The sequence below is a fragment of the Parambassis ranga genome, chromosome 21 (assembly GCF_900634625.1).
Source record: "Parambassis ranga chromosome 21, fParRan2.1, whole genome shotgun sequence".
Taxonomy (NCBI): Eukaryota; Metazoa; Chordata; class Actinopteri; family Ambassidae; genus Parambassis; species Parambassis ranga.
Window position 1 is genome coordinate 12754496 of NC_041041.1, and position 25132 is coordinate 12779627.

Genomic DNA, 25132 nt, shown 5'->3' on the forward strand with positions numbered 1-25132 from the left:
AATAAACCACATCGTTAAGCTCCTCGTTCAGCTTTGTATGAATAAATGATTGTTCTGTACACTATGTTTCTCCAGACTTCCCACAAAGGGCATACAGTCAGTGCCTTTGCAAGTCTGTGACAAATAGTCAGGGACACTGCCACCAACTGTAAATATTATAGTGCAACTTTATTATAATGCACTTTACAAACAAGCTGACCAAAGTGCTACAAACAAGTTTACACTAATACAGTACAAAAATGCCAAAGTTTATTTTAAGAAGGGATTTAAAAACCAGTACAGGAGGCCTGTTTAATGTGCAAAGGCAGGCCATTCCACAAGAAATTCACTGCTTATTAGAAGCAACTGTTCAAAACCGCATCAAACTTACTATTATAAGTCACTGCAGCAGTCTGAGCAGGTGTCCAATGTTGGAGCTGAATGCGACTGAAAAACAAAGGGACAAGAACATACAAACATCAGGTTTATCTGGTGAGCTTGCACATGGAACAATTCAGCCAATCTTAGATTACTCACCAGTTCTTCATCCCCCTCTGAAAGAACGACTCCAGGAGATCCAGACATCATGGCCTCATCTCAGACACAAGATGCACATGTTACCCAGGTACTCTGAACTGAATATGCTGAAGTTCCAAGTTTCACAAACCTTTTTGGATCTTGAAAGCTATCTTCTCTCCTTCACGCCTTTGTCGCCAGTCAAATGCATTAAATGTTTAAAATGAAATGTCGCTTCAAATTGTCCAGTCAGTTGCTTTTGGATCTTGAAAGCCATCTTCTCTTCTTCACACCTTCATTGCCAGTAAAATTCGTCATTAATGTATAAAACGAAATATCGCTTCAAATTTGTCCAGTCAAATTTGTCAAAGACTAAATATAAGAGTTTTTCTTTAAAAACAGGTCTGTTGCATCACTTCAAGGCAGGGGCTGACACGGCAGCCAAAAAAAAAAAACATAAAACTTGGTCTTACCTTTCGGAGATTTCCCTACGAGGAATACATGTCATCACGTTAGACAATGTGGCTGTGAGTGAGTGTGGGTTTGTAGGAGAGAAGCTTCTTGTGCAGCTATCGATGACAACCAATTTGGGTAGTTTAGTTTTCACAGATTTAAACTACACAACATGGTGCTCTCAAAGATAACTTAACAAGGTTTGTGGGAGTATGTGAGCAGGAAAAGCAAGGAAAAAAGGCAAAAAGAGGCAAAGGCCATGACAGACTTGGAGGAAAGCAAGAGATCAGAGCCCATTTCATGAAGGAGGTTCAGCAACCTGCAGTTATGTTGAAGTGTGTGAGGAGGCCGAGTATAATAAATTGAACCTAAACTACCAAACCTGCTTTTTGAAATGGGCCCCCAGTAACATATCAACATGACAGTGACACATTAACGAACATTTGTTTAAGAACACTAATGTGTCTGCTAGCGAACTACAATGGGGGTTTAAAATAACGAGCGCGCATGACGAACGAATATGTAAATGTGAACTCGGGTGATTGGAGGTTTTTGTTTTGACAGTCATGACAGGGGTAGGTATTTCCTTCGTGCAAAATTACAGGTGGATGGACTAAACTAATAAATGTATAAATAAATTAAATCGGACGGACTAATGACCTATCATAATGGGAGAGGGAGAGATGGACATAGAAAAAGGGATAGAGGTGAGTGGCACACGGGCCGAAAGCTTAGGAGTGGCACACGGGCCGAAAGCTTAGGAGTGGCACACGGGCCGAAAGCTTAGGAGTGGCACACGGGCCGAAAGCTTAGGAGTGGCACACGGGCCGAAAGCTTAGGAGTGGCACACGGGCCGAAAGCTTAGGAGTGGCACGGCGGCCAAACCCGACCCCAACATTGGTTACTTACTGGTTGAAGATCTTCCGGCAGATAAATGTACACCTACACTTGACCTAGTCGACGCAATAACGTACGCAAGTGGTGGTGACCACACTGGACTGATGGTTGCAGGCAGGACGGCTCTCAAAATGGCGGTCATCTTCTGTAGGTCACCAAAATAATCTTCCACTTGAATGACGCAAAGGATAAGAAAAAAATCTAATATTTAAATTGCTATTATAAGTTAACATATTCAAAGAATTTACACATTTTTAGAAGATTTTATTCACATCTGAAGATAATCAAGATCATAAATGAGAAAATTAGAGAAAAGTTGAAAAGAAAAGATTTGGCGTGGCAGCCAAGAAAAACCAAGAGTTAGATAATATAGAACACCTCTGTCTTACTGGTTGTTGATTTGCTTGCTCGTAGATCAGCCTAAAAACAGAAAAAACAAAAAAGCTTTTAATATCCACAGAAATATGAAGCACCACAGAAACTCTGGTCAAGAAGATGATTACATTAACCTTAAACCTCCTTATGCAGAGCAATAATATTTTAAGTGTAAGAAAAGCCATTTTAAATTTGGTTTAATTTAGTAAATCAGAATATATAGCCCTGGTTTTTAAAATCAGTGTGTGACACACAGCTGCTCCCTTTTACTGTCAGCTCTGCATGTTTGTGTAAACCAAACACACAGAAGTGCAAGTCTGAAGCAGAGATGCATTTCTTAAAGAAACTCACAAATTGTTACTTGCATCCATAACGAGCTGGATTTAAGCATTTTTAATTGCCAAAATCTACATCACATAATTTATTTAAAAAATTAAATTCTACTGGGGCTTTCTTCTAACCAGAGCAGCTACGGCTGCCATCTCATTGTCGAAGTCTGACAGTAGCACTAGGCTAACCTGCATTTAGCAGCTACTCTGAAGAAACAAGCCTAAAACCGTTTTCCATAATGCAGCATGAAACTGTTCATAGAAACATGCTTTGTGAGTCTTCCCAGCATCATCCAACAGCACATTAACAGAACCTTACTCTTTAACATAAACTTCAAACCTTCCAGGGAATGCACACTTAAAACGGGGAAGAGGAATCTAGTACCAAAAATAAGCATAGCATTGAAACATTTGTATTGGAAATAGACTGGCAGTGAAACAAGCATTAGCACTGAAAAGTCATCTAAAGTCATTTAAAAAGACACTTGCATTAAAAAAAAAACAAAAAAAACATTTCTTATAATCTATTTTACATCTTTTTCAGTGGTACGTGGCAGGAGAGACACTACAAGGCAGGTCGTTGTATTGACTGTATGCAGATTATAACCAAGTGAGGCTCCCTGAAGCCCCGCCCCTCTGCGCTAAAACAGTGACTGAAAAGAAGTCACAGCCTAAAAAACAAACTGTCAAAAAAAATAATGACATGACATTTTGTACACATATTGCACTTTATTACTTTCATAACCGAGTTTTATCTTGATTCATTCTTTTAATTGTTGTTCTAATGTTCTTGACGTCTGCTGCTGACCACGTCACCCTTGTAAATGAGATCTGGATCTCAATGAGTTTTTACCTGGTTAAATAACAAAAATATGAAGAAAGAAATCTGAAGATTGATAAGATTTTTTTTAATGCAAGTGTTTTATTTTTCAATAAAATTTTAATATTAGCCTAAAAACACACCTGACAATGCGTATTAGCATTAGTGGCCAACGTAGCTTGCAATTAGAGCATGACTAACCTTTAGGTGAGAGCTTCACTTCAGGGTTTGGACAGTGTCCAAACGTCTCGAGCACTGTGGAGCTCCCGCGTCTGATGTCCTCACCTGTGGTAGAGAGAAAACCTGTTAAGATGTCTTAAGCTCATAGGAACCAAAACTTCTTCCTACTAGTTACATGTAAAGTATCAGAGTCTTAAACTGGGGACACACTACACAATATTACACACAATTCCCTGTCAGGCAAAGTCTGCACTAGTTGTGGATGGTCGCCATGTGTAGTCGGGCACCACAATCCGTTAGTGTCGGGGAAACAGACCCAACCTCATTTGCACTCATTCAAACCAAACATGGTGTCAAGTCTGGATGAAGTTGAGTAGTGTAGACTGATCACCACCTAACTGCAAATGTGTAGTCAAACAGCCAACGAAAAGAGAGTGCAAGAGAAGCAGTTCTTAAATCTGTGACCCCTCATCATAAAAATAATCTGCTGTTAGTGTCCTATTCTTTTCAAAACCTGTTAGGACAGGAAAGTCACGTGACGTGTCCCACACCGCCAGCTCCACTTTGAAAAGCAAACAGTGTGCACAATTAAACGGCTTGAAATGAGACTTGCGCATCAACAGAGCAGCCAGCTCCTGTGAGATGAGTGCAGTTTTAACCCCGTAAATATTCAAGGTTTTATCAAATTCTCAAATTGGAAAAAACTTACATTACCCCTTAACTAGTGGATCAGAGTTTGTTCAGGATCAGAGTAGTGTTGTGCCTGTACATTGCTGCTGCCATAGCAAACTTTCCCAGCTTGGAAGTGTTTCTATTCTATTTCTTAAACCCTAATTTCTTTAATTACCAGACATTCATTTATAGACAAAATCTAGACTATGGGATTAATAATTGGGCCCGGTGGGCTTCATGAACCTGTGCAGCTTCACCCCGTTTAATGCATGTTAATCTTGCCAATTTAAAGCATGGCATTATATCACAGTACAAAAGCCAGGAACAGGCCAACATCCATGGAACGTGGTTAGAATTGGCCTAACAAGCTAACGCACCTGACAACAATTAAGCAGCGCCGGATAGCATTAGCGGCTAACGTAGCTAACAATTCAAGGAATCATTGTGCCATGCTGGTGGAAACCACAAAAACTGGAACATTAAGTGAATATGAACCGACTGGGAACCAGTACAATACACTTCCTTCTGCCTTCACATTGTTTATTAAACTTTAGTTTGCCAACGCAATTAAAACACTGCAGTATATACATAAACCTCAGCAACAGGCCAACACCCGGTTAAAATTAGCCTAACAAGCTAATACACCTGATAACAATCAAGCCGCGCTGAGCGGCTAACGTAGCTCGCAGTGTCACCACTAACCTTCAAGTGAGTTCCAGCGTCCAGAGTTTGGACCGAGTCATTAATGCTGTGTCCAAACGGTTCTCATGTCCCCGCCTGCGGTAGAGAAACCCAGCAGAGATGTGTGAAGCTCCTGGAAACCAAACGTCTTACTCCCAGGTAAATGTCAAACTCACCGTGAACATAACAGACGCTGCAAGCTCCACTTTGAAAAGCCGCTAACAAACTGTGACAAACAAACACGTTTAAAGGCCTGAACTGAAACGTCTGTGCACACCGACAGAACACCGCAGCTCTTGTGAGGGAGGAGCAGCTACTGCTAATTACTTAGATTAGCAGATTAGCATCTGTTCGGCACTAACGGGATGACGTCACCTACGTTTTTTTTTAGCGACGTATCATGTCTCTGCAACTCCCGGGACTGATATGAAGTACGGGGAAATTTAAATAAAACGATAACTAAATCATTAGTTATTGGTCCTACCATCAGGTGGCAGAAAAATAAGAAAGATAAATTATAATTTAAAATGCAGACAAAATAATAAAATAACATTTAATCAGATGAATTTCAGCAATGCAATACTATCAGTATTAGTATTATCAGTATTGCCTTTTTTATTTCTGCCTGTAGCAATCAAACTAATAATAAAATTAAACTCTTTAATTGCAATGTGGCTGCTATACAGCACATACTTCACTTTGCTGATTTGTTCTAATTTCTTGCAGTGAACAAACAGCTGTATGTTTACTCTTAATGACAGTTATTCTCTTTAACATGATCAGCTCTGTGCTCTGATAGAACAAACATAAGCAGACGTTGGTTTTTCCTCAGTGGGTCTTTATTTCTCTCTCCCATGGTGGTTATGGCAGTAATGTTCTATTACAGTATGTGATCACAGCTAATAAAGCTCACAATACTGAAAACATGGCAACAATTGCATTTAATGTACATAATAAAATAGAGCTGATGTCACTGAGCCCCAAACACCATTTTTATTTTTTTTTATTTTTTACTCTGTAATATAAACTGCAATTGTAGCATGCACATAAATCTCAACATTATTGAGAATCATAAAATGTCTTAGTAGCTGTGCAAAAATAACTATATAAAATATATTGCTTTTACAATTAACCAAGCCATTGGCGCTGTAAATAAATTAAACTAGACAGCAACAACAAGCAGATACAGAAAGGAATTCAGTTCAGTGTTAATGGTGATTTTATATAATGTACAAATATATTTAACAAATGTTTATTTTATAGCACTATTTGAACAACATTGTGCCTAAAACTCAAAATACACAAGTCTGAACCTGTCAATACACTTAACATAGACCTTCACTGAAAAGAAGGAAAAGTACATATTTATAGAATATACACAACGTGAGGATCTACAACATCCTTCTATAACACAGGAATGCCCACCCCAGACTTTCTTCTTTCTTCGTCTCTCAGCACCATGAACGAAATAACCACAGTTCCACTCTGAAAATAACATTATGCTGTAACTCAATATGTTGTTTAAGCACTTGCACGGCCTAAATGTGTGTAAAGTGCTCGCCGTCGCTGTGTCAACAATCAGGATTGTACTGTACATTTCCAAATACTTCCTTCAGTGCAATGTCTCCAGCTTGGCTGAATGACAGCGGACATGTTGTCATGTAACAGAAGCTGACAGGCCTGTGCGGCGGATTGGGAGGGAGCTTGGTGTTTTTATTCACACAGGAAAACAAACAGCTTGAAAACTGTAACGACTTACAGTGAGACTGTCTCTGATTTAAAAAACAAAAACATTTCTCTCGCTTTAAATTTTTCTCTGAATGTGCATTGAAGACTGTAAGAGACAAACATCTCTACACATTCGACTCTATAAAGGACCGCTTTGGTTTCATTGATGCTACGTGGATGGCAGGATTATCTCGGGTTAGGCCAGACTGCTTGGGTTTACTGTCCACGAATGCATGTGGTATAGCCAGCACTGGCTTGGACTCTTTGTAACAGTTGGCAGCCTGGCAGAACTTCTCTGTGAATTCCTTGGCATGCATGCCATTCTGTAAGCTACTCATTGCCATGCCACCCTGAGGTGGAAGTTTGTGCTGCTCCTGGTAAGTGCTCACTGTTTTGCTGTAAGACAGCTCACAGTCGACGGGCTGCAGGCCAGCCACTGACATGTTGTGACACACAAGGCCATCAGAGGAGGAGTGGTTCAACCAGCTGCGAGTGGCAGACTGCAGACTCTGCAGGCCATGGTGCTGCTGCTGCTGCTGCAGCTGCTGCTGCTGAAATCGTGCCGTCCTGTCGGTTATGCCCATGAAGGGTCTGGGTTTGTACTCTGCTGTGGAGCTGGCCTGCTGGCTGTGCTTGGTTTTGTCAGAAATCTTAGTGCGAACATCAGGACCCAGCTTGCCGCTGTCTGACAGACTACTGCTGGATGCCAGGCTGCTGGTGGAGCTGGACACACGCATGCTGCTGCTGCTCCCTCCCTGAGATCCTACTGCACCACACAGCCCTTCCTTTCCTGGGTCTGCATGGTTCCCCTGGAGTCCAGGACCAGAGCAGGCCAGCCCATCAAGGGAAGAAGCAGACAATCGATCTTGTCCCAGACTTTTGGATGAGTAGGAGACCTGGGTGCTATGGAGGTTCTCACTTTCACAGCTGTGACCTATGGAGGTGGAGGCAGCTGCCATCATCATGCGGTTCCCATACACAGGCTCCTCAGCTGAAGGAGGTGCTGGCAGAGGGCTGATGTCAATACCGGGGCCTGGCTTTAGTACGCTGGATATATGTCGGCTGGGTAAAGGACTTGAAGGTGCATACTGAGACTTGGCTCCTGCAGAACGTCCCCCTACTGCCTGCATGGAACTCAGGTGCTGATTGGTCTTGACAATCTGTGCCTGCTTGGTGGGCTGTAGGACCAGACCTTGTTGGGCCAGAGCCTCCCTGTGCTCTCGAGGGTATCGGTGGGGAGGAAGCCTGTTGGGTCCTGTGGGTGAGCTGGGCGTCAGACTCTGATGTCCCAGACTGCTGTTGACATTTGCCGATTCAGCCGGTAAGACTCTGTGGAAGGGGTAACTGTTCTGGGACCAGCAGGCTTCACCCATCCTGTCATGCTGCATAGCCTCCTCCTCCTCTTCCTCCTCCTCCTCCAGAATGTCTCTTTGGGCCTCCATACCTCGAGCAAGGCTGTGCTCTGAGGGGTCCTCCTGTCCTTCGTCCTGCTCCTGGTCAGATTCATGGCCTCCTGATGCCTGGCTGGACGCAGCTGCAGCTCCAGCGAAGCTTCCTTTGGTCTGAGTTCGCTGTATCTGTTTGCACTCATCCTCAACTCGAGCCAGCAAGCGACGGATTTCCCGGTTATTGGGGCACAGCTTGGCTGCTTCATGCAGGTCAGCCAGGGCTGCTGTAAACTGTCTGTAAGCAAAGAGAGAGGCATGATTACGAGATGCAGAGCAACACAAGAACTACATCATTCTGACATTTTCTATAGATTTTTTCTTGGCCTCGATGTCAAACACTTACTTTGCAAACCAACCAGATCTCATAAGGTCACATGCACCTCTCCTGAAATCTAGCTGCATGTTACTACAACACACAATCACAAGGGTCTGTTTGGCCTCATTTCTTCCTGCACATTTTCATCTTCTAAATCGTGCAGGTCATGTCATACTTGAAGTTATTAATAACACTAAATCGACGTCTAAAAATATTTGACGTGCATTTCCTCAGTGAAGTTACTTCCTGCCTCTTTCTGTGCTGCAGTATTTTCAGTAAAAGTAACTTCTGTTCAACATTTATTACCTCCAACATTATGTGTCAGTTTTAGCTGGCTGTTCCCAGATTGCTGCTGAATAGCTTACCTGCTGCTTCTTTTAGCTCTGGCTCGGGCATAGTAGGCCTCGTAGGATTTGGGTTTCAGCTCCAGTGCTTTTGTTGCAAACTCCTCAGCCATACCAAAATCCTACAGAAAGAGCAGTGTAGCAGTGAATACATCTATTATATTATATTATATATCTGAATGAATTAAGTGGTTTGTTCTTTTAAGAGCACCTTTACATGCAGCACTGACTCTGCTTTGTATCACAGACATACTGCTGTCAAACATTAGATGATGGTGGAATTTGGTCTTTGCAACATCTCTCCAACACTTGATTCTCTCTGCATGAAGCAGATAAAATACCAGCAGCCACTGCAGGTGGAGCAACCATAGGAACACAAAACAAGAGGTCCTTGTGTTGACTCAAATATTCTGCTGGCTTGCAGCATGTAATCGCATAAACACCTGGCTCACTACAAAGACTCTTCCTGCATGACCGGGATGTATGTAAACAAACTCTTTCTGCAGAAACAATCATCCTGAGAAAATAATTAACCATAGAATGTCTAGAAAAAGCGTTCTTGTGATCTAATTGTTAACATACCTCACACTGTAAAATGCGACTGTTGCTGGCAGAGGTTAAAATAGTTTCACAAGATTTCAGGAGATTTGAGTATTTTGCCCGGCATATTTGTAGCCTCCCCTTCATGTTTACCATGTGAACACTAACAAGCTTCCCTGCACATGTTCAGAGATTCATTTTTTCCATAGCATTTTGAAACAATTGGAGCTACTTTCCATGGAACTGTCATCCATTTAACAGCAACGTCATTAAACTATTACTGCATCCAAAAAATTGATGAGAGGCTTATTTGAAGTCATTGAAGGATCATGCTAAAAATACCACACGGGTGCAGGAACAAAAGAAAGAAAGTGGAGGAGTCGCCCGAGAGGCTTACATTGGTTTTTCTGCGACAGCGGGAGAGATTGAGGTACAGAGAGACCCTTAGGTCTTTAAATGCCTTCAGGTCATCGCCAAAGCCTTCTCTTGGAAACTTCCTCAGGGCGTACTGGTACCTCTGGGCTGCCTCTTTCATCTTCCCTTTCTGGAGGACACACAGAGGTCAGACATACAGTGAGGAAGAGGACAGATCCAGAAAGGAAAAAAAACAGGCAGAGAGAAGCAGGGCAAGGTATTCACCAGACTACTCCCATTATATCTGCTCTCTGGCTCAAGCCCTCCCTGCTCATCAATCACACACAGCAGCACTAATATGTTACACCTGACAGGTTTGTCCTTTCTGCTACAAGACTCAATCTGTTAAATGTCAGACATCGATCACAGCACCTTTGGGAAGTGGTGCAGAACATGCACATGTAATCATTTACCTTAGATAGATGTTTAGTACTATGTTAATTAAAATTATATTATTTCAGTTTAGATAAACACATGACATCATTTGTTGACAGGTGGTCATTTCTATACCGGCTGCATGTTACCTTGTAAAGTAGGTTTCCCTCCTCCATCAGCTTCTGAAGAAGGATGATGAGGATATCAGGCTTAGAAGTAGCCATGGCCCAAGCTGCATTCCCTGTGGAGGCAGAAGGCATGCGTTTAAAGTGCTGTTTCTGTTGTGCACACATGTTCACAGTATTCTCTTCAAACTGGTACAAGATAAAGTTACCTAAAGATTGTACCTGATCGATCGTAAGGAGACGTTCTGTAGCCTTTGTTTAGTGAGGGCAGTTAAGAAAGAGTGGAGAGAAAAGAGGTCATGCAGCAGCAAGAGGCGTCATTTTGTTGTGAGAGAAAAATGTATGAAAAAAGTGCTGCGTGACAATATATACTTATGTGTCACTCACTCAGCTCCAATTGGATGTGTATTTTCACCAGCAAATGCATGCAGACTGTGCTCAAGAGAATAATGTAAAAGGCCCAGCCTATTTTTCTCTAAGACAGCAGAGTGGTGATAGCTTTATGAATGTCATTTGGTGATTAACTCACATTCTTAAATTAGTCAAGCACCACATGGCAGAGAGATGGAACTGACACACACATACACACACTGAACAGCAAGTGAAAAGCAGGAATGGAAGCAGTTTTTCCACAACATTCCACAAAATTTGTCTGAGCTTATTCTTAGTACCATGAGATAGTGAGGGAGGCAGAAACAAGCCCGACACAAAACACTCTGTGTTTAGTGAGACGTGAAAGAACAGCAGACAGTTTCTAGGGACCACAGTCCAAACAGATGACCAGGTGGCATTTTACAATCTGACAGCAGAGTCCTGGCACACAGAGCAACATATATGCTTTGTGTGGGTAATAAATATACAAAATGCTCTACATTTTTAGTTGCTTTTATTCTAGGCTGTAGTTTTTTTTCTAACTTACCCAGCTTGGCTCCTTTCTTCAACAGGGTCACTACCACTGACGTGTTCCTACAACCTATGGCCCGGTCCAGAGGCCTCATCCCGCTATGGTCCACATGCTCTATCACCGCTCCTCTTTCCACCAAATACTGGACCTACAAGAGACCGCAAACTGCTTTAAAAAACATGCAACAGGCACAGAAAATGCTACGGTTAGGGTAGTGTGTGCAGCCTATTTTACTTACAATCTCTGCATCCCCATAGAAGGCAGCAAGGTCCAGCGGCGTCCGTCCATTTTTGTCCGTGTGGTCAATGACCGCACCTTTCTCCACCAAAAACTGTACAACATTCTTATGTCCTTTTAAACATGCCCAGCTCAGAGGCATCAATCCCTCCTTGTCCATCGAAGTTAAAGATGCACCTATTAAGACAATCGATAGGCATTAAGCACCTCACGTTAATACACACTGCTCATTGATGATGTTGTGTATTGTTGTAGCTCACCTTTAGAAAGCAGGAACTCTACAGTACTCAGGTGACCCTCACAGGCAGCCACCATGAGTAGGGTCCTGCCCTGTTTGTCACTAATGTTAATGTCAGCACCATTCTGTAGCAGCAGCTCTGCAATCTAAGACAGACACAAACATTGTTTTGTTAATGTAACAGTCTCTGTGTGCAGACACAAGACCCACAAGAAGTAGAAATGTGTGACGGTGTAATGGAGGTTTGAAGCAGCATGGTTACTGTGGACACAGATGGATGAAACAAAAGAGCCACTGAGCGTCTCACCTGCCAGTGTCCCTGTCTGACGGCACAAAATAGAGGAGACACCCCCCGTCGGTTGACCTGCTGCACCACCGCCCCCTGCTCCAGCAGGAAGCTGCATACCTCCATCTTCCCCCGCCCAGCTGCAGCAGTCAAGGCTAAAGAAAAGCAGAGCGGACAAACACACATTTTATGAGGAATGACGCTGGCCGGAGTTGTTCACTTAGAATCCAGTACAGCAGTAAGATTAAATACATGGACTCAGCAACACCTCTGGAAACCATCTGAAGATCCTAAAACTCTTGACACCTGGACTGTGATGAGGTGGAAAACTGTCCTGAAGGTGAGGGACCATCAAGCAGCAGAAAAGACCACCATTACATCTAGATGTATTACTTGCACTGCTTTGCTGAAATCTATCCAGTAAGCTAGTCATCATTCATCATGTCATACATTTATTAAACATTTTTTAGTTCACTGAAGTAATGTTCTCTTTGGCTCTAACAGTGACTCCAACTACGAATCTCTGAGATTCTTTACCATGAAAATATGAACAGAGGAGCAAACTATGCTTCTATATGAGAACAGAAAACAAACAGATAACACCCATTCTTGTTGATAACTATCTTTTTTCAGACCAAGATTAGCTGGAATTGGATTTTACACAAAATATCTAACATACTGTTTTAAGTGTAGATCATAAAGAAAAAACAGACTCATGTAATGATGCCATGCTTACAGCTCAGCAGATGGACTGGTCTTAAATAAGCGCTGGTTATCCAAACAAAATGAGGTCCACCGTAAGAGTCTAAGCAGCTCTACTTTCACAATCACCTCAGAGATTTAAGGTGGCGCTGAGCCTCCATGTCTGACTGACATCATCCATCTGGATGAACAGTCATCAGGGCCAAAAAAAACCCCACCCTCCATCTGCTCAAAATATGGATATCCTCCTCACAGAACAGAACAATGACTCTGAATAGCTAAACTTAGGCTGTTTATGCCTCAGGGGGCGACATTAGCAACACTTGGGATGGCCCAGGACTAAAGAAAAAAACAGAACAGCTGTGCTGACTGTTGATGTTTGAGACTGATGCCTGCTTTTGCACAACTCATTTTATTCTTAGAAACTATTCCCATATAAGTTAATAGTTGATGATATTTATTAAAATTTCTTAGTGTGTCTTGCAGCTTCACTTTTATCCATGTGGTCTCTCCTCGTCTTATGTTTTGAAAGCTATTCATCAGCCTCATCTTAACTCTCCTGTGTACTCCTCTAGCCCACCTACAAGCTAACTCAACAGTGTCATGAGGAGGAGACTCTAAATCATTGTCTGTTAAATAGATTAACAAGGTAAACAAATCCTAACGCCCTGTTCCAGCAGCACTTCATCCACATGCCATAGAACCCCACGCTCAGCAACAACAGAGAGGTCACGACCCGACATTCTTATTTCATATTTCAGTTCATTACTTCTTCTGTTATAGTTTCTTAGTCTACTTTCCTTAAGATAGTCAGAATGTTTTTTTAAATATAGTCCATGGGCTAGACAACATGATGGTAACTGAAAAGATACATGTCTGTAGTCTACATTTTGGTATGATAACCCTATTGAAGTCACAGCTAAATTTTTGTTATCTGCTGTAAAAGTTACCTTCTCCTGACACTGGTGCATATCTTGGTTGCCCCTGTTAAGGACATATTTTAGTAATTTATATTATCATGTTTGGTATCGTTTTAAAGGGGACACTGAGCTTTCAGTCAAGCTCTTTTTTGAATACTTTTGACAAGTACAGTGGACACTGGAGGTCTTCAAACTTTTAATCACACACATTTTCCTGCCGTTTTCGCCTAAATCATCTTTTGTCTTTTAGTCCTGTGGCATCAGTAAGCATGAGATATACACATTACAAACACTGCAATACTGAATACTCTAAGTATTTAGGAAATGTATAATCTACCCATATTATCTCATTGGGTAGATTAATATAGGTTAATATGAGCATTTTTTCCATTGACGAGGGAAAGTTTACCAGCTGACAACAATAATTTAGCTGTGACTGTAATGGGGTTATCACACCAAAATGTTGACTACAGACATGTATCTTTTCAAAAAGCATAAGCAACCTTTGCCACCCATTGAGTAATGAAATTCTATGTGCTCAAATTATTCACAAAATATCAAATGAAAATGAGAAAACCACAGACACTGAATTGTAGAATGGCTACATGCTGTGTGTGGGGTACTGAAAGCCTCATAGGTCATTTTATGTGAAATCATCCATCTTCAAGCACATCAACCGGATGACCCCGTCAGATATTTTTCAAAAAATTCACTGATGAACATCTATCAATATTATGAAGAAATCCAGAGTTTTATGTCTGTAAGTGTAACCATTTGCAAAATACAGCCCTCTGAAATTTCATTTCATTTTTCTCAGTCTTTGGTCGATTTGCTTTCAGCCAAGTTTAAGCTTTTACTGCTCGGCCTCTGTTGCAAGGAGGAATCTGGTGATTGCTGCACAACTACCTAACAGTGCTATAACTGTAATAGCACTATTTTACATTTTATACTGTACATATTCAGAATCTTCCCAACAAGAGGGCAGTCCAGCATCTGGCTGTAGTCCAGCACTACAGCCAGACTGCAGCAGTAAGAAAGCTTTATCAAAATGATAAGACATGCAAAAAAAGTCAAAGCAGCAATAAAAGGTAACTCAATCATGCAAAATAATAAGTAATACAAACAGTAAATATAGTATAAATCTGGACTCAAAACAAACATAAATTGTAATGAATTATTGTCATAGCAACAGGTGCTGACAGTAATTTAAAGCAGTATCTACCATATATCATCAGAAGCAGAAACTAAAAAAAATATTAAGTTTTATGATTCACAAATGATCAGCTGCCTTGGGGCCATCCTGCTGTTGTGTGTTTACAACAGCTCCAGTGATCCTGTGCAGTTAAATTACCTTTTTTGCATAACAGGGAAGTGTTTTGCATCCTAAAAGCGGATTTTAAAAGATGGAGCTTGCACAGATGTACAATCCAATCTGCCTCTATTTAAACACAAGAGACAGCGGGCCCATTTGCATCGAAATGTAATGTTCCATTGAATTTTAAATATGCTGTGAAGTTTCACAGGTTGTCATCCGAGTATCGTTTCACATGCAACAATGAAATGGTGGATTTCAAGGGATATTTCAGGATTCTGTGCACCACAGCACAAGGGCTGCATTATTAAACCTGCAGCTGAATGGCAAGAAAAGGATTTAAGGTGAAAGTAATGTAATGTATCATTTAGTGCTATTCACCTCTGCTGCCTGTCAACATAAGTGGAGTCATTTTACTACAATGTGCAACACACCACTAAATATTCAGAAACTCTTTTTTTCAAGCTTAGCCCAGTGGACAGCACATGATGGTCATAATTGTGTTTACTAATCTATTCTCCTTGAATAAAGATGAGCCTGTCAATTTAAATGAGTACCAGGTGGCTGAAAGATATCATTTTATTTTACATCAGTGATGCCACAGCTCAATGTGCTAAGTGCTATTTTATTTCTATTAGGTCATTCTATGTGAAATCATCCAGGGCTTCAGGATGACCCCGTCAGATATCTTTCATAAAATTCACATCTATCGATATTATGGAGAAATCCAGTGTTTTAGGTCTGTAAGTGTAATAATTTGCAAAATACAGCCCTTTGAAATTTCATTTATTTTTCTCATTCTTTGGTCGATTTGCTTTCAGCCAAGTTTAAGCTTTTACTGCATGGTCTCTGTTGCATGTAGGAATCTGGTGTTTGCTGCACAGGGATAACACATTTTTCATATCATGAATAGTTTGTGCATGATAAATGCATAAAAATGGCCAAAAACAAATAAACGCAAACATTTTTCCAACTTCTATGCATCACTGGTCTGTAAATATGCAAGATGGAGAGTTGATATTTGGTACAATTATAGTGGTAATATGTCTCTACCAGGAAATACCACCAGTATATGTATGTAAATAAGTGTGGTAACATTTTACCCAAATTTTTCTGTTAGCTGCCCCTCAATATATTTTACACATTTTCACATACCTCACCATGATGTGGCACCATGAATACGGTTTTGGTGCTAAGCCTTTTTTTTAAGTTTTGATTTGATTTATGATGATGACTGCCTATTGCCTATCAGATCCACAAATCACCAAAGAAGAAATACAACCAAGCCACTGAAAGTCTTTGAATAAAAGCAGTTTACGTGCTAATGTCTGCTGTATTTGTCTGATATGAGCATAAAAGTTGCTTCCTGCTGTGGATGCTTTTATTTAGTTTATTTATTTGTATTATTTTTGTGGCTGCATTTTATCTGAAGTTCAGCCACTGGACTTAGTATTTTGAATTAAAAAACAGGTGGTTCAGACGATCCCTAGTTTAATTCCTACTTTTCCTAATGCCCTATTTAATATTTCTGAATATTTCTCTGATCTTTTTTCATCCAGTCCCAGGACAGTAAAAAGGTTACTTCATGAACAGGAGTTAACCACACTGTGGACAAACCTTTCCACTAATAGGCTGACCTACATTCCTGAATCACCAAAATATTTTACTGCTAAATCCTGCTGGCTTATGCACACAAAGAGGCTATTATTAAAATTCTTTATCTATTCTAGTGTGATTATGTGGCTGCAGAAATCAAATAAGAAGGGATGTTATGATGTTCAAACACGTCACAGACTTTGTAGTTCCAACACTACTCTGCACGTCTAAGACTTACATAATGTGTCAGATGTATTTTTAGGCCTAAAACTGGTAAAAAGAAAATAAAAACTGTTCTGTTGTTAGTCCATCAAGGCTGAAACAATGTTATCACCAAACAAAGCTACACAGCCTAGACCTTTCCAGGGCTATGTGGCCTTGTAGTCTACTGTGTAATATCTGTCAAACTCTTTTGCTCAGCTGTCATGTTACCGTTCTTACAGCTGAAAGCCACCCTATTGCTCCTTCAACGTTGTTACTCCCTGCTGTGCCACTTGAATTTTTGCACCATTTCCTCAATCAGTTTCCCATTAATGCAAACTTTCTGTCCCTTACTACCTTCACTTTTTTGAAGTTTAAAAATCTTAAAAATGGTTAACCAAGTATCAGCAGTATTATTAATTGATATGCCTTGTATACCTAAAAGTGACTCAGATGACAAAGCATAGAAAAAAGCATAGTGTTGCTGAAGGTTTTCTCCCATTTAAATGCAGCTGCCTGTTGGAAAAAGTTCAAAGGAGATACTGTGCTGACTGAACTCTAAGTAGAAATCCACATGACAGCAATAAGTAATTCTTTTACCAGACTGTAGAGACAGAGCAGAAGAACATATAGCAGCCAACAAAAATGCAAACACACACACACACACACACACTTGGGTAAAGCTACTCCCCATCAAACAAAGAACATTAGTTTAGAGAGCAGAGATAACAGGGCTTTCTCACTGCAGCATTCAATTACAGCAGCATTGGTCCAGAATGCTAAAACAGCAGGTGATAATACGAAAAAAGCTGTGTAATGCAAAAAGATTGATGAGAACATACCTGTCTCTCCCCACAGAGTGTCATGACTATCAATTTGCACAGCATGGTCATTATTCAATGCCAGCAAGCCACTCACAACCTGCCAAAAAAAATGCAGATTAATATCATACTTCTTCTGGATAACACATCAGAAGGGGAACCGTATACAAAATAAAGCAGAATTCCAAATTATTATAAATCAAACACAGCAGATGAGAACTCCTAAATCACTACATGAAGTCCAATGTGAGTCGACTCTGATGTGATTAATAGCTGAACTTTAACAGAGACTCGTTTTACATGCAGGTTGACAGCTTAGCTTGGCCCAGTTCTGTTATTCTAAGCCAGGGCTCAGGACCCCATTCCAACTAATGAGAAAGCCAAAAAGCACCACATTGCACCTGTGCAGTTAAAGGCACTGAACTGTGATCGATCCCTGAATCCAGCTGTTAGACATACAAAGCTGAACACACTTCAATCTTGAAGTAATCATCACTCAGAACACAATGTGCTCAGATTTTATCTGTGGTCCTCTTTTTTTACAGGAAAGAAAAGATACTCATGCAAGATTTCCTCTTGCATGTGTAATCATTTAATGTAGCTTTATTAATCGTATCTGTCTGAGATTTTATGAGTGCAGATACTGTGTGTAAGTCAGACCTGTGTGTGTCCCATGCTTGAAGCTGCAATCAAAGCCTGCTGCAAAGCTTTGTTCTTCAGAGAGCAGTCCTGCTGCTGGCCCTCAGCGCTCCACTCCAGACCCAGCAGGTACTCGATGATCTCAAGGTGTCCCCGTAGAGCAGCGTGGACCAAAGCACACTGTCCGCTTTTATCTACATGATCAACCTGAGAGAAAAACAAGATGCTTTGTTTCACACGGAATCTGGGCAGGTAGTCATGAGCAGATGTCCACTGTCCAAAAGGCAAATTGCTATAGCAGTAGTGATCTCTTTACCTTGGCCCCTTTCTTGCAGAGCAGTATCACCAATCCCAGGTGTCCTGCAGCGGCTGAGAAGCACAGGGGATTCATACCATTTTCAGACATAACATCTACACTTGCTCCAAACTCAAGCAGCAGTGAGGCAATTTCTTGGTGACCGAGGTGGCACTGGACGCAAAGCACGGGCGCGTTGTTCAGGACCTCTGTGCGGTAATTCACGTTTGCTCCTCCCAGCATCAGCAGACGGCTTACCTGGTTAATAGGAACCAACATGCAAACACAGACAGCCGGTGTTTTAACTACAGTATCAAAGTATTACCATCTGTGCATCTGTACAGATTATCTGTAAACACTTTTATTGCATTAACTCATTTATGTAAAACAGTGTGTCAGTAATGTGTATTTCCTTTTAGCAGGATTACAGATTAATGTGATCTGCAAAAAGACTAAAGATATTAACATGATGCTGTTTCTCTCAAGACCAGGATTTGTAGAAACTGTTGTATCACCAAATCCAAATTTAAACAGCCTGGTGTAGAGATTTTGTCTCCCAGCAAAGGTCAGACACCAAACAAAGTGGCCACAGAATGCAATTATTACGTGTGTTATGCAGATGTGACGTTATTCAGTGATGAGGAAATCAATAATAAACGCTTAGTCAAACAAAAGCACAGAGCCAAATTGAGTATCCGATGACAGGAGATGAAATTGTGTGTTGGATCATCTGTAGAATAAATTAACAGTAATTCTCTATTTTCTTCCCAGAGGACAGAACAAGGTCATCCTGTAAATGTCTATTTGAGTTATTTTACACATTTACACAATAACTAATACAACAAGAGATGGGATCCAACTGAATTGATATCAAAAAGAAAAACAAATGATAACTGCACTTCGATCCAGAATTTTGACATAATAGCTATTCTAGTAAAGATGATGATTATCTCCACCTCAAAACAAGGCAGTACATAAGCAGCTGTATTAGATTAGAATTTTAATAAAACTTTGGTTCTAACTATAAGCTAAGACATCCAAGAGTGTAAATGTCAATAGATAAACTATGTTTAGGTTTTCCTAAACATACTCCTACTCTATCCATTTCCCAATTACTTTCAAATGTTTCTAATTGCCCATGTTACTTAAATGAGAATGAGAAAGCCCGGAAAAAATATCTAGTATACAACTCATGAGTCAACAAGCGTCACTTATACATGATACATGTACAACTAACACAACTCATAAAAGGGTGAGTGATGAGTGACAAATGTCCAAAAAAAACACAATGATACTACTGCAAAAGCAAAATGTTGCATTTGAAATCTGAAACTAGCCCATGCATTAAAATGAATGAATGAATAATCAGCCAATAGGCTGCTTTCCAGCAGCTGCCTGAGAAGATATGGAAAACATCTTTACCTTGACATTGGGTGTGTAGAGGTTCCTCAGGGAGGCCAAGGCTGCAGAAAGGCCATCAGCACTGCAGCTTATCCACAAAGCCTGGAGCACACTGGATGAAACACCTGTTCTCTTACTCAGGCCCTGCACACGTGTACACATACACACAAAGAAACACAGACCAATGCATATATGAATTCACAAAAACATAATATGTGTGGAGCTGCACACGCTGTGTCATTGTTTCTGTCCATATAATCACATGGCTTTCTCCCTTCTTATTTGATTGACACCAGGAATTTCCTGCCAGGGATGGATTTCAAATAAAGACAGATGTAAAGAATATGTAGGTTCCACAGCTGTACCTTGAAGATGTGTGCTTTGAGGATGTGGTGTCCCAGCTCCATTGTCTGCTGGCGATTCAGCTTCCCCTCTTGGCGGGATAACATGAAAGCCATAAGAGCATGGCCAGTTCTGGGTTAGAAAACAAAACACAGGAGATTCAGCGGTGAAGTCTAGGAATGACCATCTGCCTCATACAATGTGAAAGTCTTAATTTATTCTAGTGTGGAAGAGCACCTCTGCATTATGTAAATGTTTTCTGTGCTGGTGTGATGCTAAAAATGCTGAGCCATGCCCCACTGAAAGGAGAATGGTGTAACACCCCTGGGTTCTCCTGTCCTTCTTCACTTTGGCACTAATTAATGCAGAACTTCATTAAAAGGGCATGCATGAGTGCAGATCACTTTGATCTGGTTAAAATTTTCTCTATTTTTGCCTGGGCACATACAGAAAGGCGGCACAGCAAGCTTTTGTGTGTATGTGCTTTGCCTGTGCCAGACTACAAGCCTTTGTACTTTTTTAATGACGAGGTTGGAGGGCTGTGAATGACCAGAATGTGAAGCTTGGCTCTGCTCCATTTAGAGACTGATCACTGTCTGCCAACTTACTGGGAGTGAATGACTAAAATCTGTAATAGCTGCAACTAGCTGTGATTATGCATTTTGAAGTTTCCCGTCTTCTACAGCACAATGTACTATGGATGTTGAATGGGTGAGTATGGTATTATGTCCTTTCTTCAGAATCTTACATCTTACAAACTGCTACCATTAACATAATTTCTGATATTATAACATCCCTACAAAGTTAGCAGTGTCAGCAGTGTTGCTGTAAATAATTTTGGCTATTTATAAAAAAAATTCAGTACACGTGCACTCCATTTATATATAAATCTCAAACACAGTTTCCTCTCTGACTCCGGGAAGTGAGTCACACTCTTGCTCTTGCTTACATGCAAAAGAGAAACCATGATTCACACACTACAAGCGACTTATCTAGAGCAAAAAAACAAAAAAAACAACATTTGTGTGTACTAAGTGCATTCTGCTTTGTTATTGTCTTCATTTAACAGGAGGAATTTAAGCAGTGCACCCAGCTTGACTCAAAAAGACTGTATTGTACGGAGATTTTATTTAAAAAAAACTCTCCTACTTCACTATTCCTTAATTTGTACTCTCCTGCAGACTGCATGAGGTCTATCTGTCATGCATTGCAAGAATATTTTCTAAATGCATTAGGGACTTGTTAGGCCTGTAATAGAAGTGCACAATCCTGGAGGAGAGCAGCTGAGTTACTGCATTAACTTTCACAGCAGAGAACTGACCTGGGGTCACAGAGGAAGTCTGTACTCTCGCCATCAGCTCTCCACACCAGCCACTCTCTGAAGGAGGGGTGGCAGAACATCCGTGTCTTATCCCGCCGTTTGATGAGGAAACATGAGAGCAGCTCTATGCGTTGCTGGAAGTCCTCCCATTGCAGCTCACCTTGGATGAAGCCAGCATTGATGGCCTGAAAAAGCTGTTCATCAGTCAAGGGGTGTAGTGAGGCAAGAGCCACGTTGAGGATGGGCAGTGAGCGCTCAAAGGCTGAATTGGTCATGAATTTCATGTTGCACTGCAACTGGTACAGTTCAGCCACTGAAACAGGGACCACTTTGTAGCTGGCACTTTTGATCACCAGGTGACCTCTCTCAAACAGGTCCAGAGTGAGTTTGAGATACAGGTAGGAACCCTGGCTTCGGGATATGAGGTGGCTGCTGAGCTTGCCAACTGTAACAGGATCGGCCTTGCCATTCAGGCTAATATTGTTCATGATTTCCTTGCTGCCGTTGATGCGGTATTGGATATAGGCATTGAGGTCATTACTTATCTCTTTGTTGTCAGAGAAGTCATCCAGGGAAATTTTAGTGAAAGGCAGAAGGCTGGTGATCTCCTGTGAAAGCCAAGATGAAGACAGTCAGTGATATTTAATAACATTTATTCCAACTGCCATTTCCTTGTTACTGAAAAAAGCAGAATGTACAAAAACCACATGTGCATTTATTGTTTTTAACTGCAGTAAGGTATCAGAGGTATAAATAAAAGTCAGGGATATTTTTTTATTATGTACAACAGACAAATAGAACACTTTTTGCATCTTGAGCTGCTATTAAAAAGTCTGCTTGTGTGTGTTGTGTAAGAGTTTTCTCTGAGCAGTAGGGAAGCTAACATCCTGAGCTATCAGGCCAAAACAGACACTTGTTGCTGTTGAAAATGTGGCTATGGGGAGGGAAGCAGGACTGGGGAAAAGTGAGTATTAAGAGGCAGGGGATGGATGAGATGCTGACTAGCAGGCAAGTAAAGGTCTGAGCCTGTGCTCACATTTCAATCTATGCCCTAGGGGTTGGAGAAATCAATGCACCTTAATCCTCCAATCCTCTGCCTGTCTGAGGCTAGAGAAACATTGCCTCACTGAGATAACACTTCTCTTACCCATCATGCCTAGGTACAGCAAACAGACACATACACACCAACACACATCCATGGACTTTAGGATCATAATCCACAAGATGGTTGAAGTGCATACAACACCTCACAGGTATGTCAGATATTAGTCTAGCAAGAAGCACAGGCAGACCGCAACCCTTCCTCCAAGGTGGGATCCTATTTGTCTGTTCATGACACTTTCATGTCACCTCCACACACAACTATGGTTCTGTGGTTGCAAATCAAAAGTGCTTTCACAGCTTTGTTTGCAAAGGAGAATTATCTGTCCTCACCATGGTTACAGTACAAGGACGATTCCTCCTTTTCTATCTAGGCTGGCAATGTGTGAGTTGAGTCTTAGTTATTCATTACAAGAGAGGACTGAGAACAAATTGGAAACAAATTGGAAACAATTCAAACACATTACCATGGTACAAATTGGGGTGTGTAGATGCCCAGGCCTCATAGTCCCCAGCAACTACATCCAGCTCTTTGTAGATGTGGCCAGCAGGGATATATAAACCCTATAGCGAGACCTGAGTAGGGCCTGAAGCCTGGCATGTAAGGGGCACCCAGGTTTCTGAATCCCCTCAACTGGCTCCTCTCAGTTCCTCTCAGATTATCCAAATGTCTAAACTGATTTTAGGGGGAAAGCTCTGTTACCCCATTCATGAACAATACTCTGAGAAACTTAAACTCCTTCAGTATGCCATCCTTTTGAAGGAGGAGGAACCAAGGCCTTAGATTTTAGAGTTGTTGAGCCACACTAACACCTATTATTTGAAATATGATCTAGTAAAACTGAGACCAACCTTTCCCAGAGTCTGGATAGATAGACAGAAATATCTGTATGAATAACACAGTTGAAAATCTGTTCATATAAGTAATGGTGCTGAGTGTGAATAACTCACTAAGAATTAGAATCAATGGGCACTGCAGTATGGCTGGTCACTGGTTTAAGTGTAGGTGCAGCAGTAAGATGATTAAAGAAAAACAAAATTTGTCTTTTGCGGTAAGGATGTAAGTGAGTTCAAAGGTACATTAAAGCCTGCTTCTTTCCTTTTTAAACAAATAGTTATCTTAAACTGATCCTGACAGATTATCAGAAGTGTATAAGAGGTGAATATGAAATATTGGTTTTACATTATATTGATTTAGCACACTAAAAGATCCTTGGTATGAACTGAATTCCAAATGATGCGCACTTGCAGGATTAAAGCAAATGGGCTGAACTGACATCGTGCCAGCAAAGAAAATCAGCTGCCATGTGGATCATCAGGCGTGTCAAAGCCACAGCTATCTCCACTGTGGGTTTAACATAGGCACATCTCTGAAACTGGTGAACCTTTTGTTACCCTGCTTACATTGATGGACTGTGCTTTTCTGACATACAGTCTTGATTCACTGGTCACTGTGTGTCAGTTCTTTCCTGAACTTCCTTGGATACGCTTGAATCTAAAGAGAGTACAATGTGACACACAGGAGCAGCTCTCATGCTTGTCACAATCTACAGGGTCTGATGACAGCTATTGACTGTCTCAGCATGTGACAGTAGATTTCACTTGAGGTTTGTTACATTCTGCTATAGTAGAGAGAATTTGTTTGATGTGTTTGAATGACAGTGAATAGCTTGTTATTTGTCTTGCTTGGCTTAATGCATTGTTAATAATTTCTTCTTCCTTACCAGTAGGTTGACTCGGACAGTGACCACCAGTTTAAGCCAGGAAGGGAACTTTGCGATAATCTTAGTGATGAAGGAGGCAATGGTGTCTCCGTAGTCGGGCTTATGGAACTCAGCTTCATTTAAGCCATCTATCAAGATTATGTGGTCTTCCTCTGGAATTCTCCGCTCTGCAAATGTGCATACAAGACCCAAGAGTGGTAAGATAGTGTGGAAGTACTGTAGAACTCTTAGAAGTATTAGCTCAACTTAAAATGCCCTGTGGTGAGAGAAGCTTTATTACACACTAACCTCTCAAAAAAGGTCCAGTTACTCAGTTACAGTAGTAGTAACAGTACACTAAATACTTAAGTGAGTGAAAGTGAGGGAAACCAGTAAACCAATCAAAATCAATATACCCACCCAACAAAAGTTAAATACTGAAAATGAGGCTACATTGTTTTACCTTTACGAAGGTTGGCTAGTGGCTCCAAGACTCCCCTCCGGAAAGCAGCCATGGGGTCTTGGACACAGGAGCGCAGACTGAGCATGCTCTGGAGGTGGGGTTCTTTCAGTAACAGCTCCCGGTATGCACTGAGTTGGTGTGCTCTGCACAGCAGGGCTGCAATACTGTGTACAAATTCTGGTACCAAGCAAGTGTATGTGTTATCTGCCTGGCAATAATGATATGCCACAACCTGGAATGCAAAGAGGAAGAGAAAAAACAACTGAAGGCAAGGTTTAATACTTAAAACAGTAATAATAATGTGAGCATAAGTTAGTCTTTTTATTTTTCAAAGCTGGAAAAGTTAAGTAACCTTTGTTCAAGTCTCTTGTGACAAAAACACAAATACGACGACACAATCTTCCTGATGCCTTTTTAGACTAATAGCCTCCATAAAGTCATATATAATCTCTTAAACC

The 25132-nt window shown here is 41.0% G+C and overlaps 1 protein-coding gene across 1 annotated transcript in view; it reads right to left on the minus strand.

Annotated features, from left to right (window-relative positions):
• Positions 1-5734: 5734 nt before the first annotated feature.
• The window catches only part of tanc1b (tetratricopeptide repeat, ankyrin repeat and coiled-coil containing 1b), a 79867-nt gene continuing 60469 nt past the window's right edge, over positions 5735-25132 (minus strand). Inside the window, exons 11-26 of the mRNA XM_028393056.1 lie at positions 24675-24906; positions 24233-24399; positions 21408-22015; positions 20110-20218; positions 19766-19888; positions 18365-18601; positions 18070-18255; positions 17431-17509; positions 11879-12012; positions 11594-11717; positions 11335-11510; positions 11112-11244; positions 10217-10308; positions 9676-9822; positions 8760-8860; positions 5735-8313 (exon numbers count right to left, since the gene is read on the minus strand). Coding sequence (XP_028248857.1) covers positions 6756-8313; positions 8760-8860; positions 9676-9822; positions 10217-10308; positions 11112-11244; positions 11335-11510; positions 11594-11717; positions 11879-12012; positions 17431-17509; positions 18070-18255; positions 18365-18601; positions 19766-19888; positions 20110-20218; positions 21408-22015; positions 24233-24399; positions 24675-24906 — 4206 coding nt within the window. The 3' untranslated portion in view covers positions 5735-6755. The remainder of the gene's footprint in view (positions 8314-8759; positions 8861-9675; positions 9823-10216; positions 10309-11111; positions 11245-11334; positions 11511-11593; positions 11718-11878; positions 12013-17430; positions 17510-18069; positions 18256-18364; positions 18602-19765; positions 19889-20109; positions 20219-21407; positions 22016-24232; positions 24400-24674; positions 24907-25132) is intronic.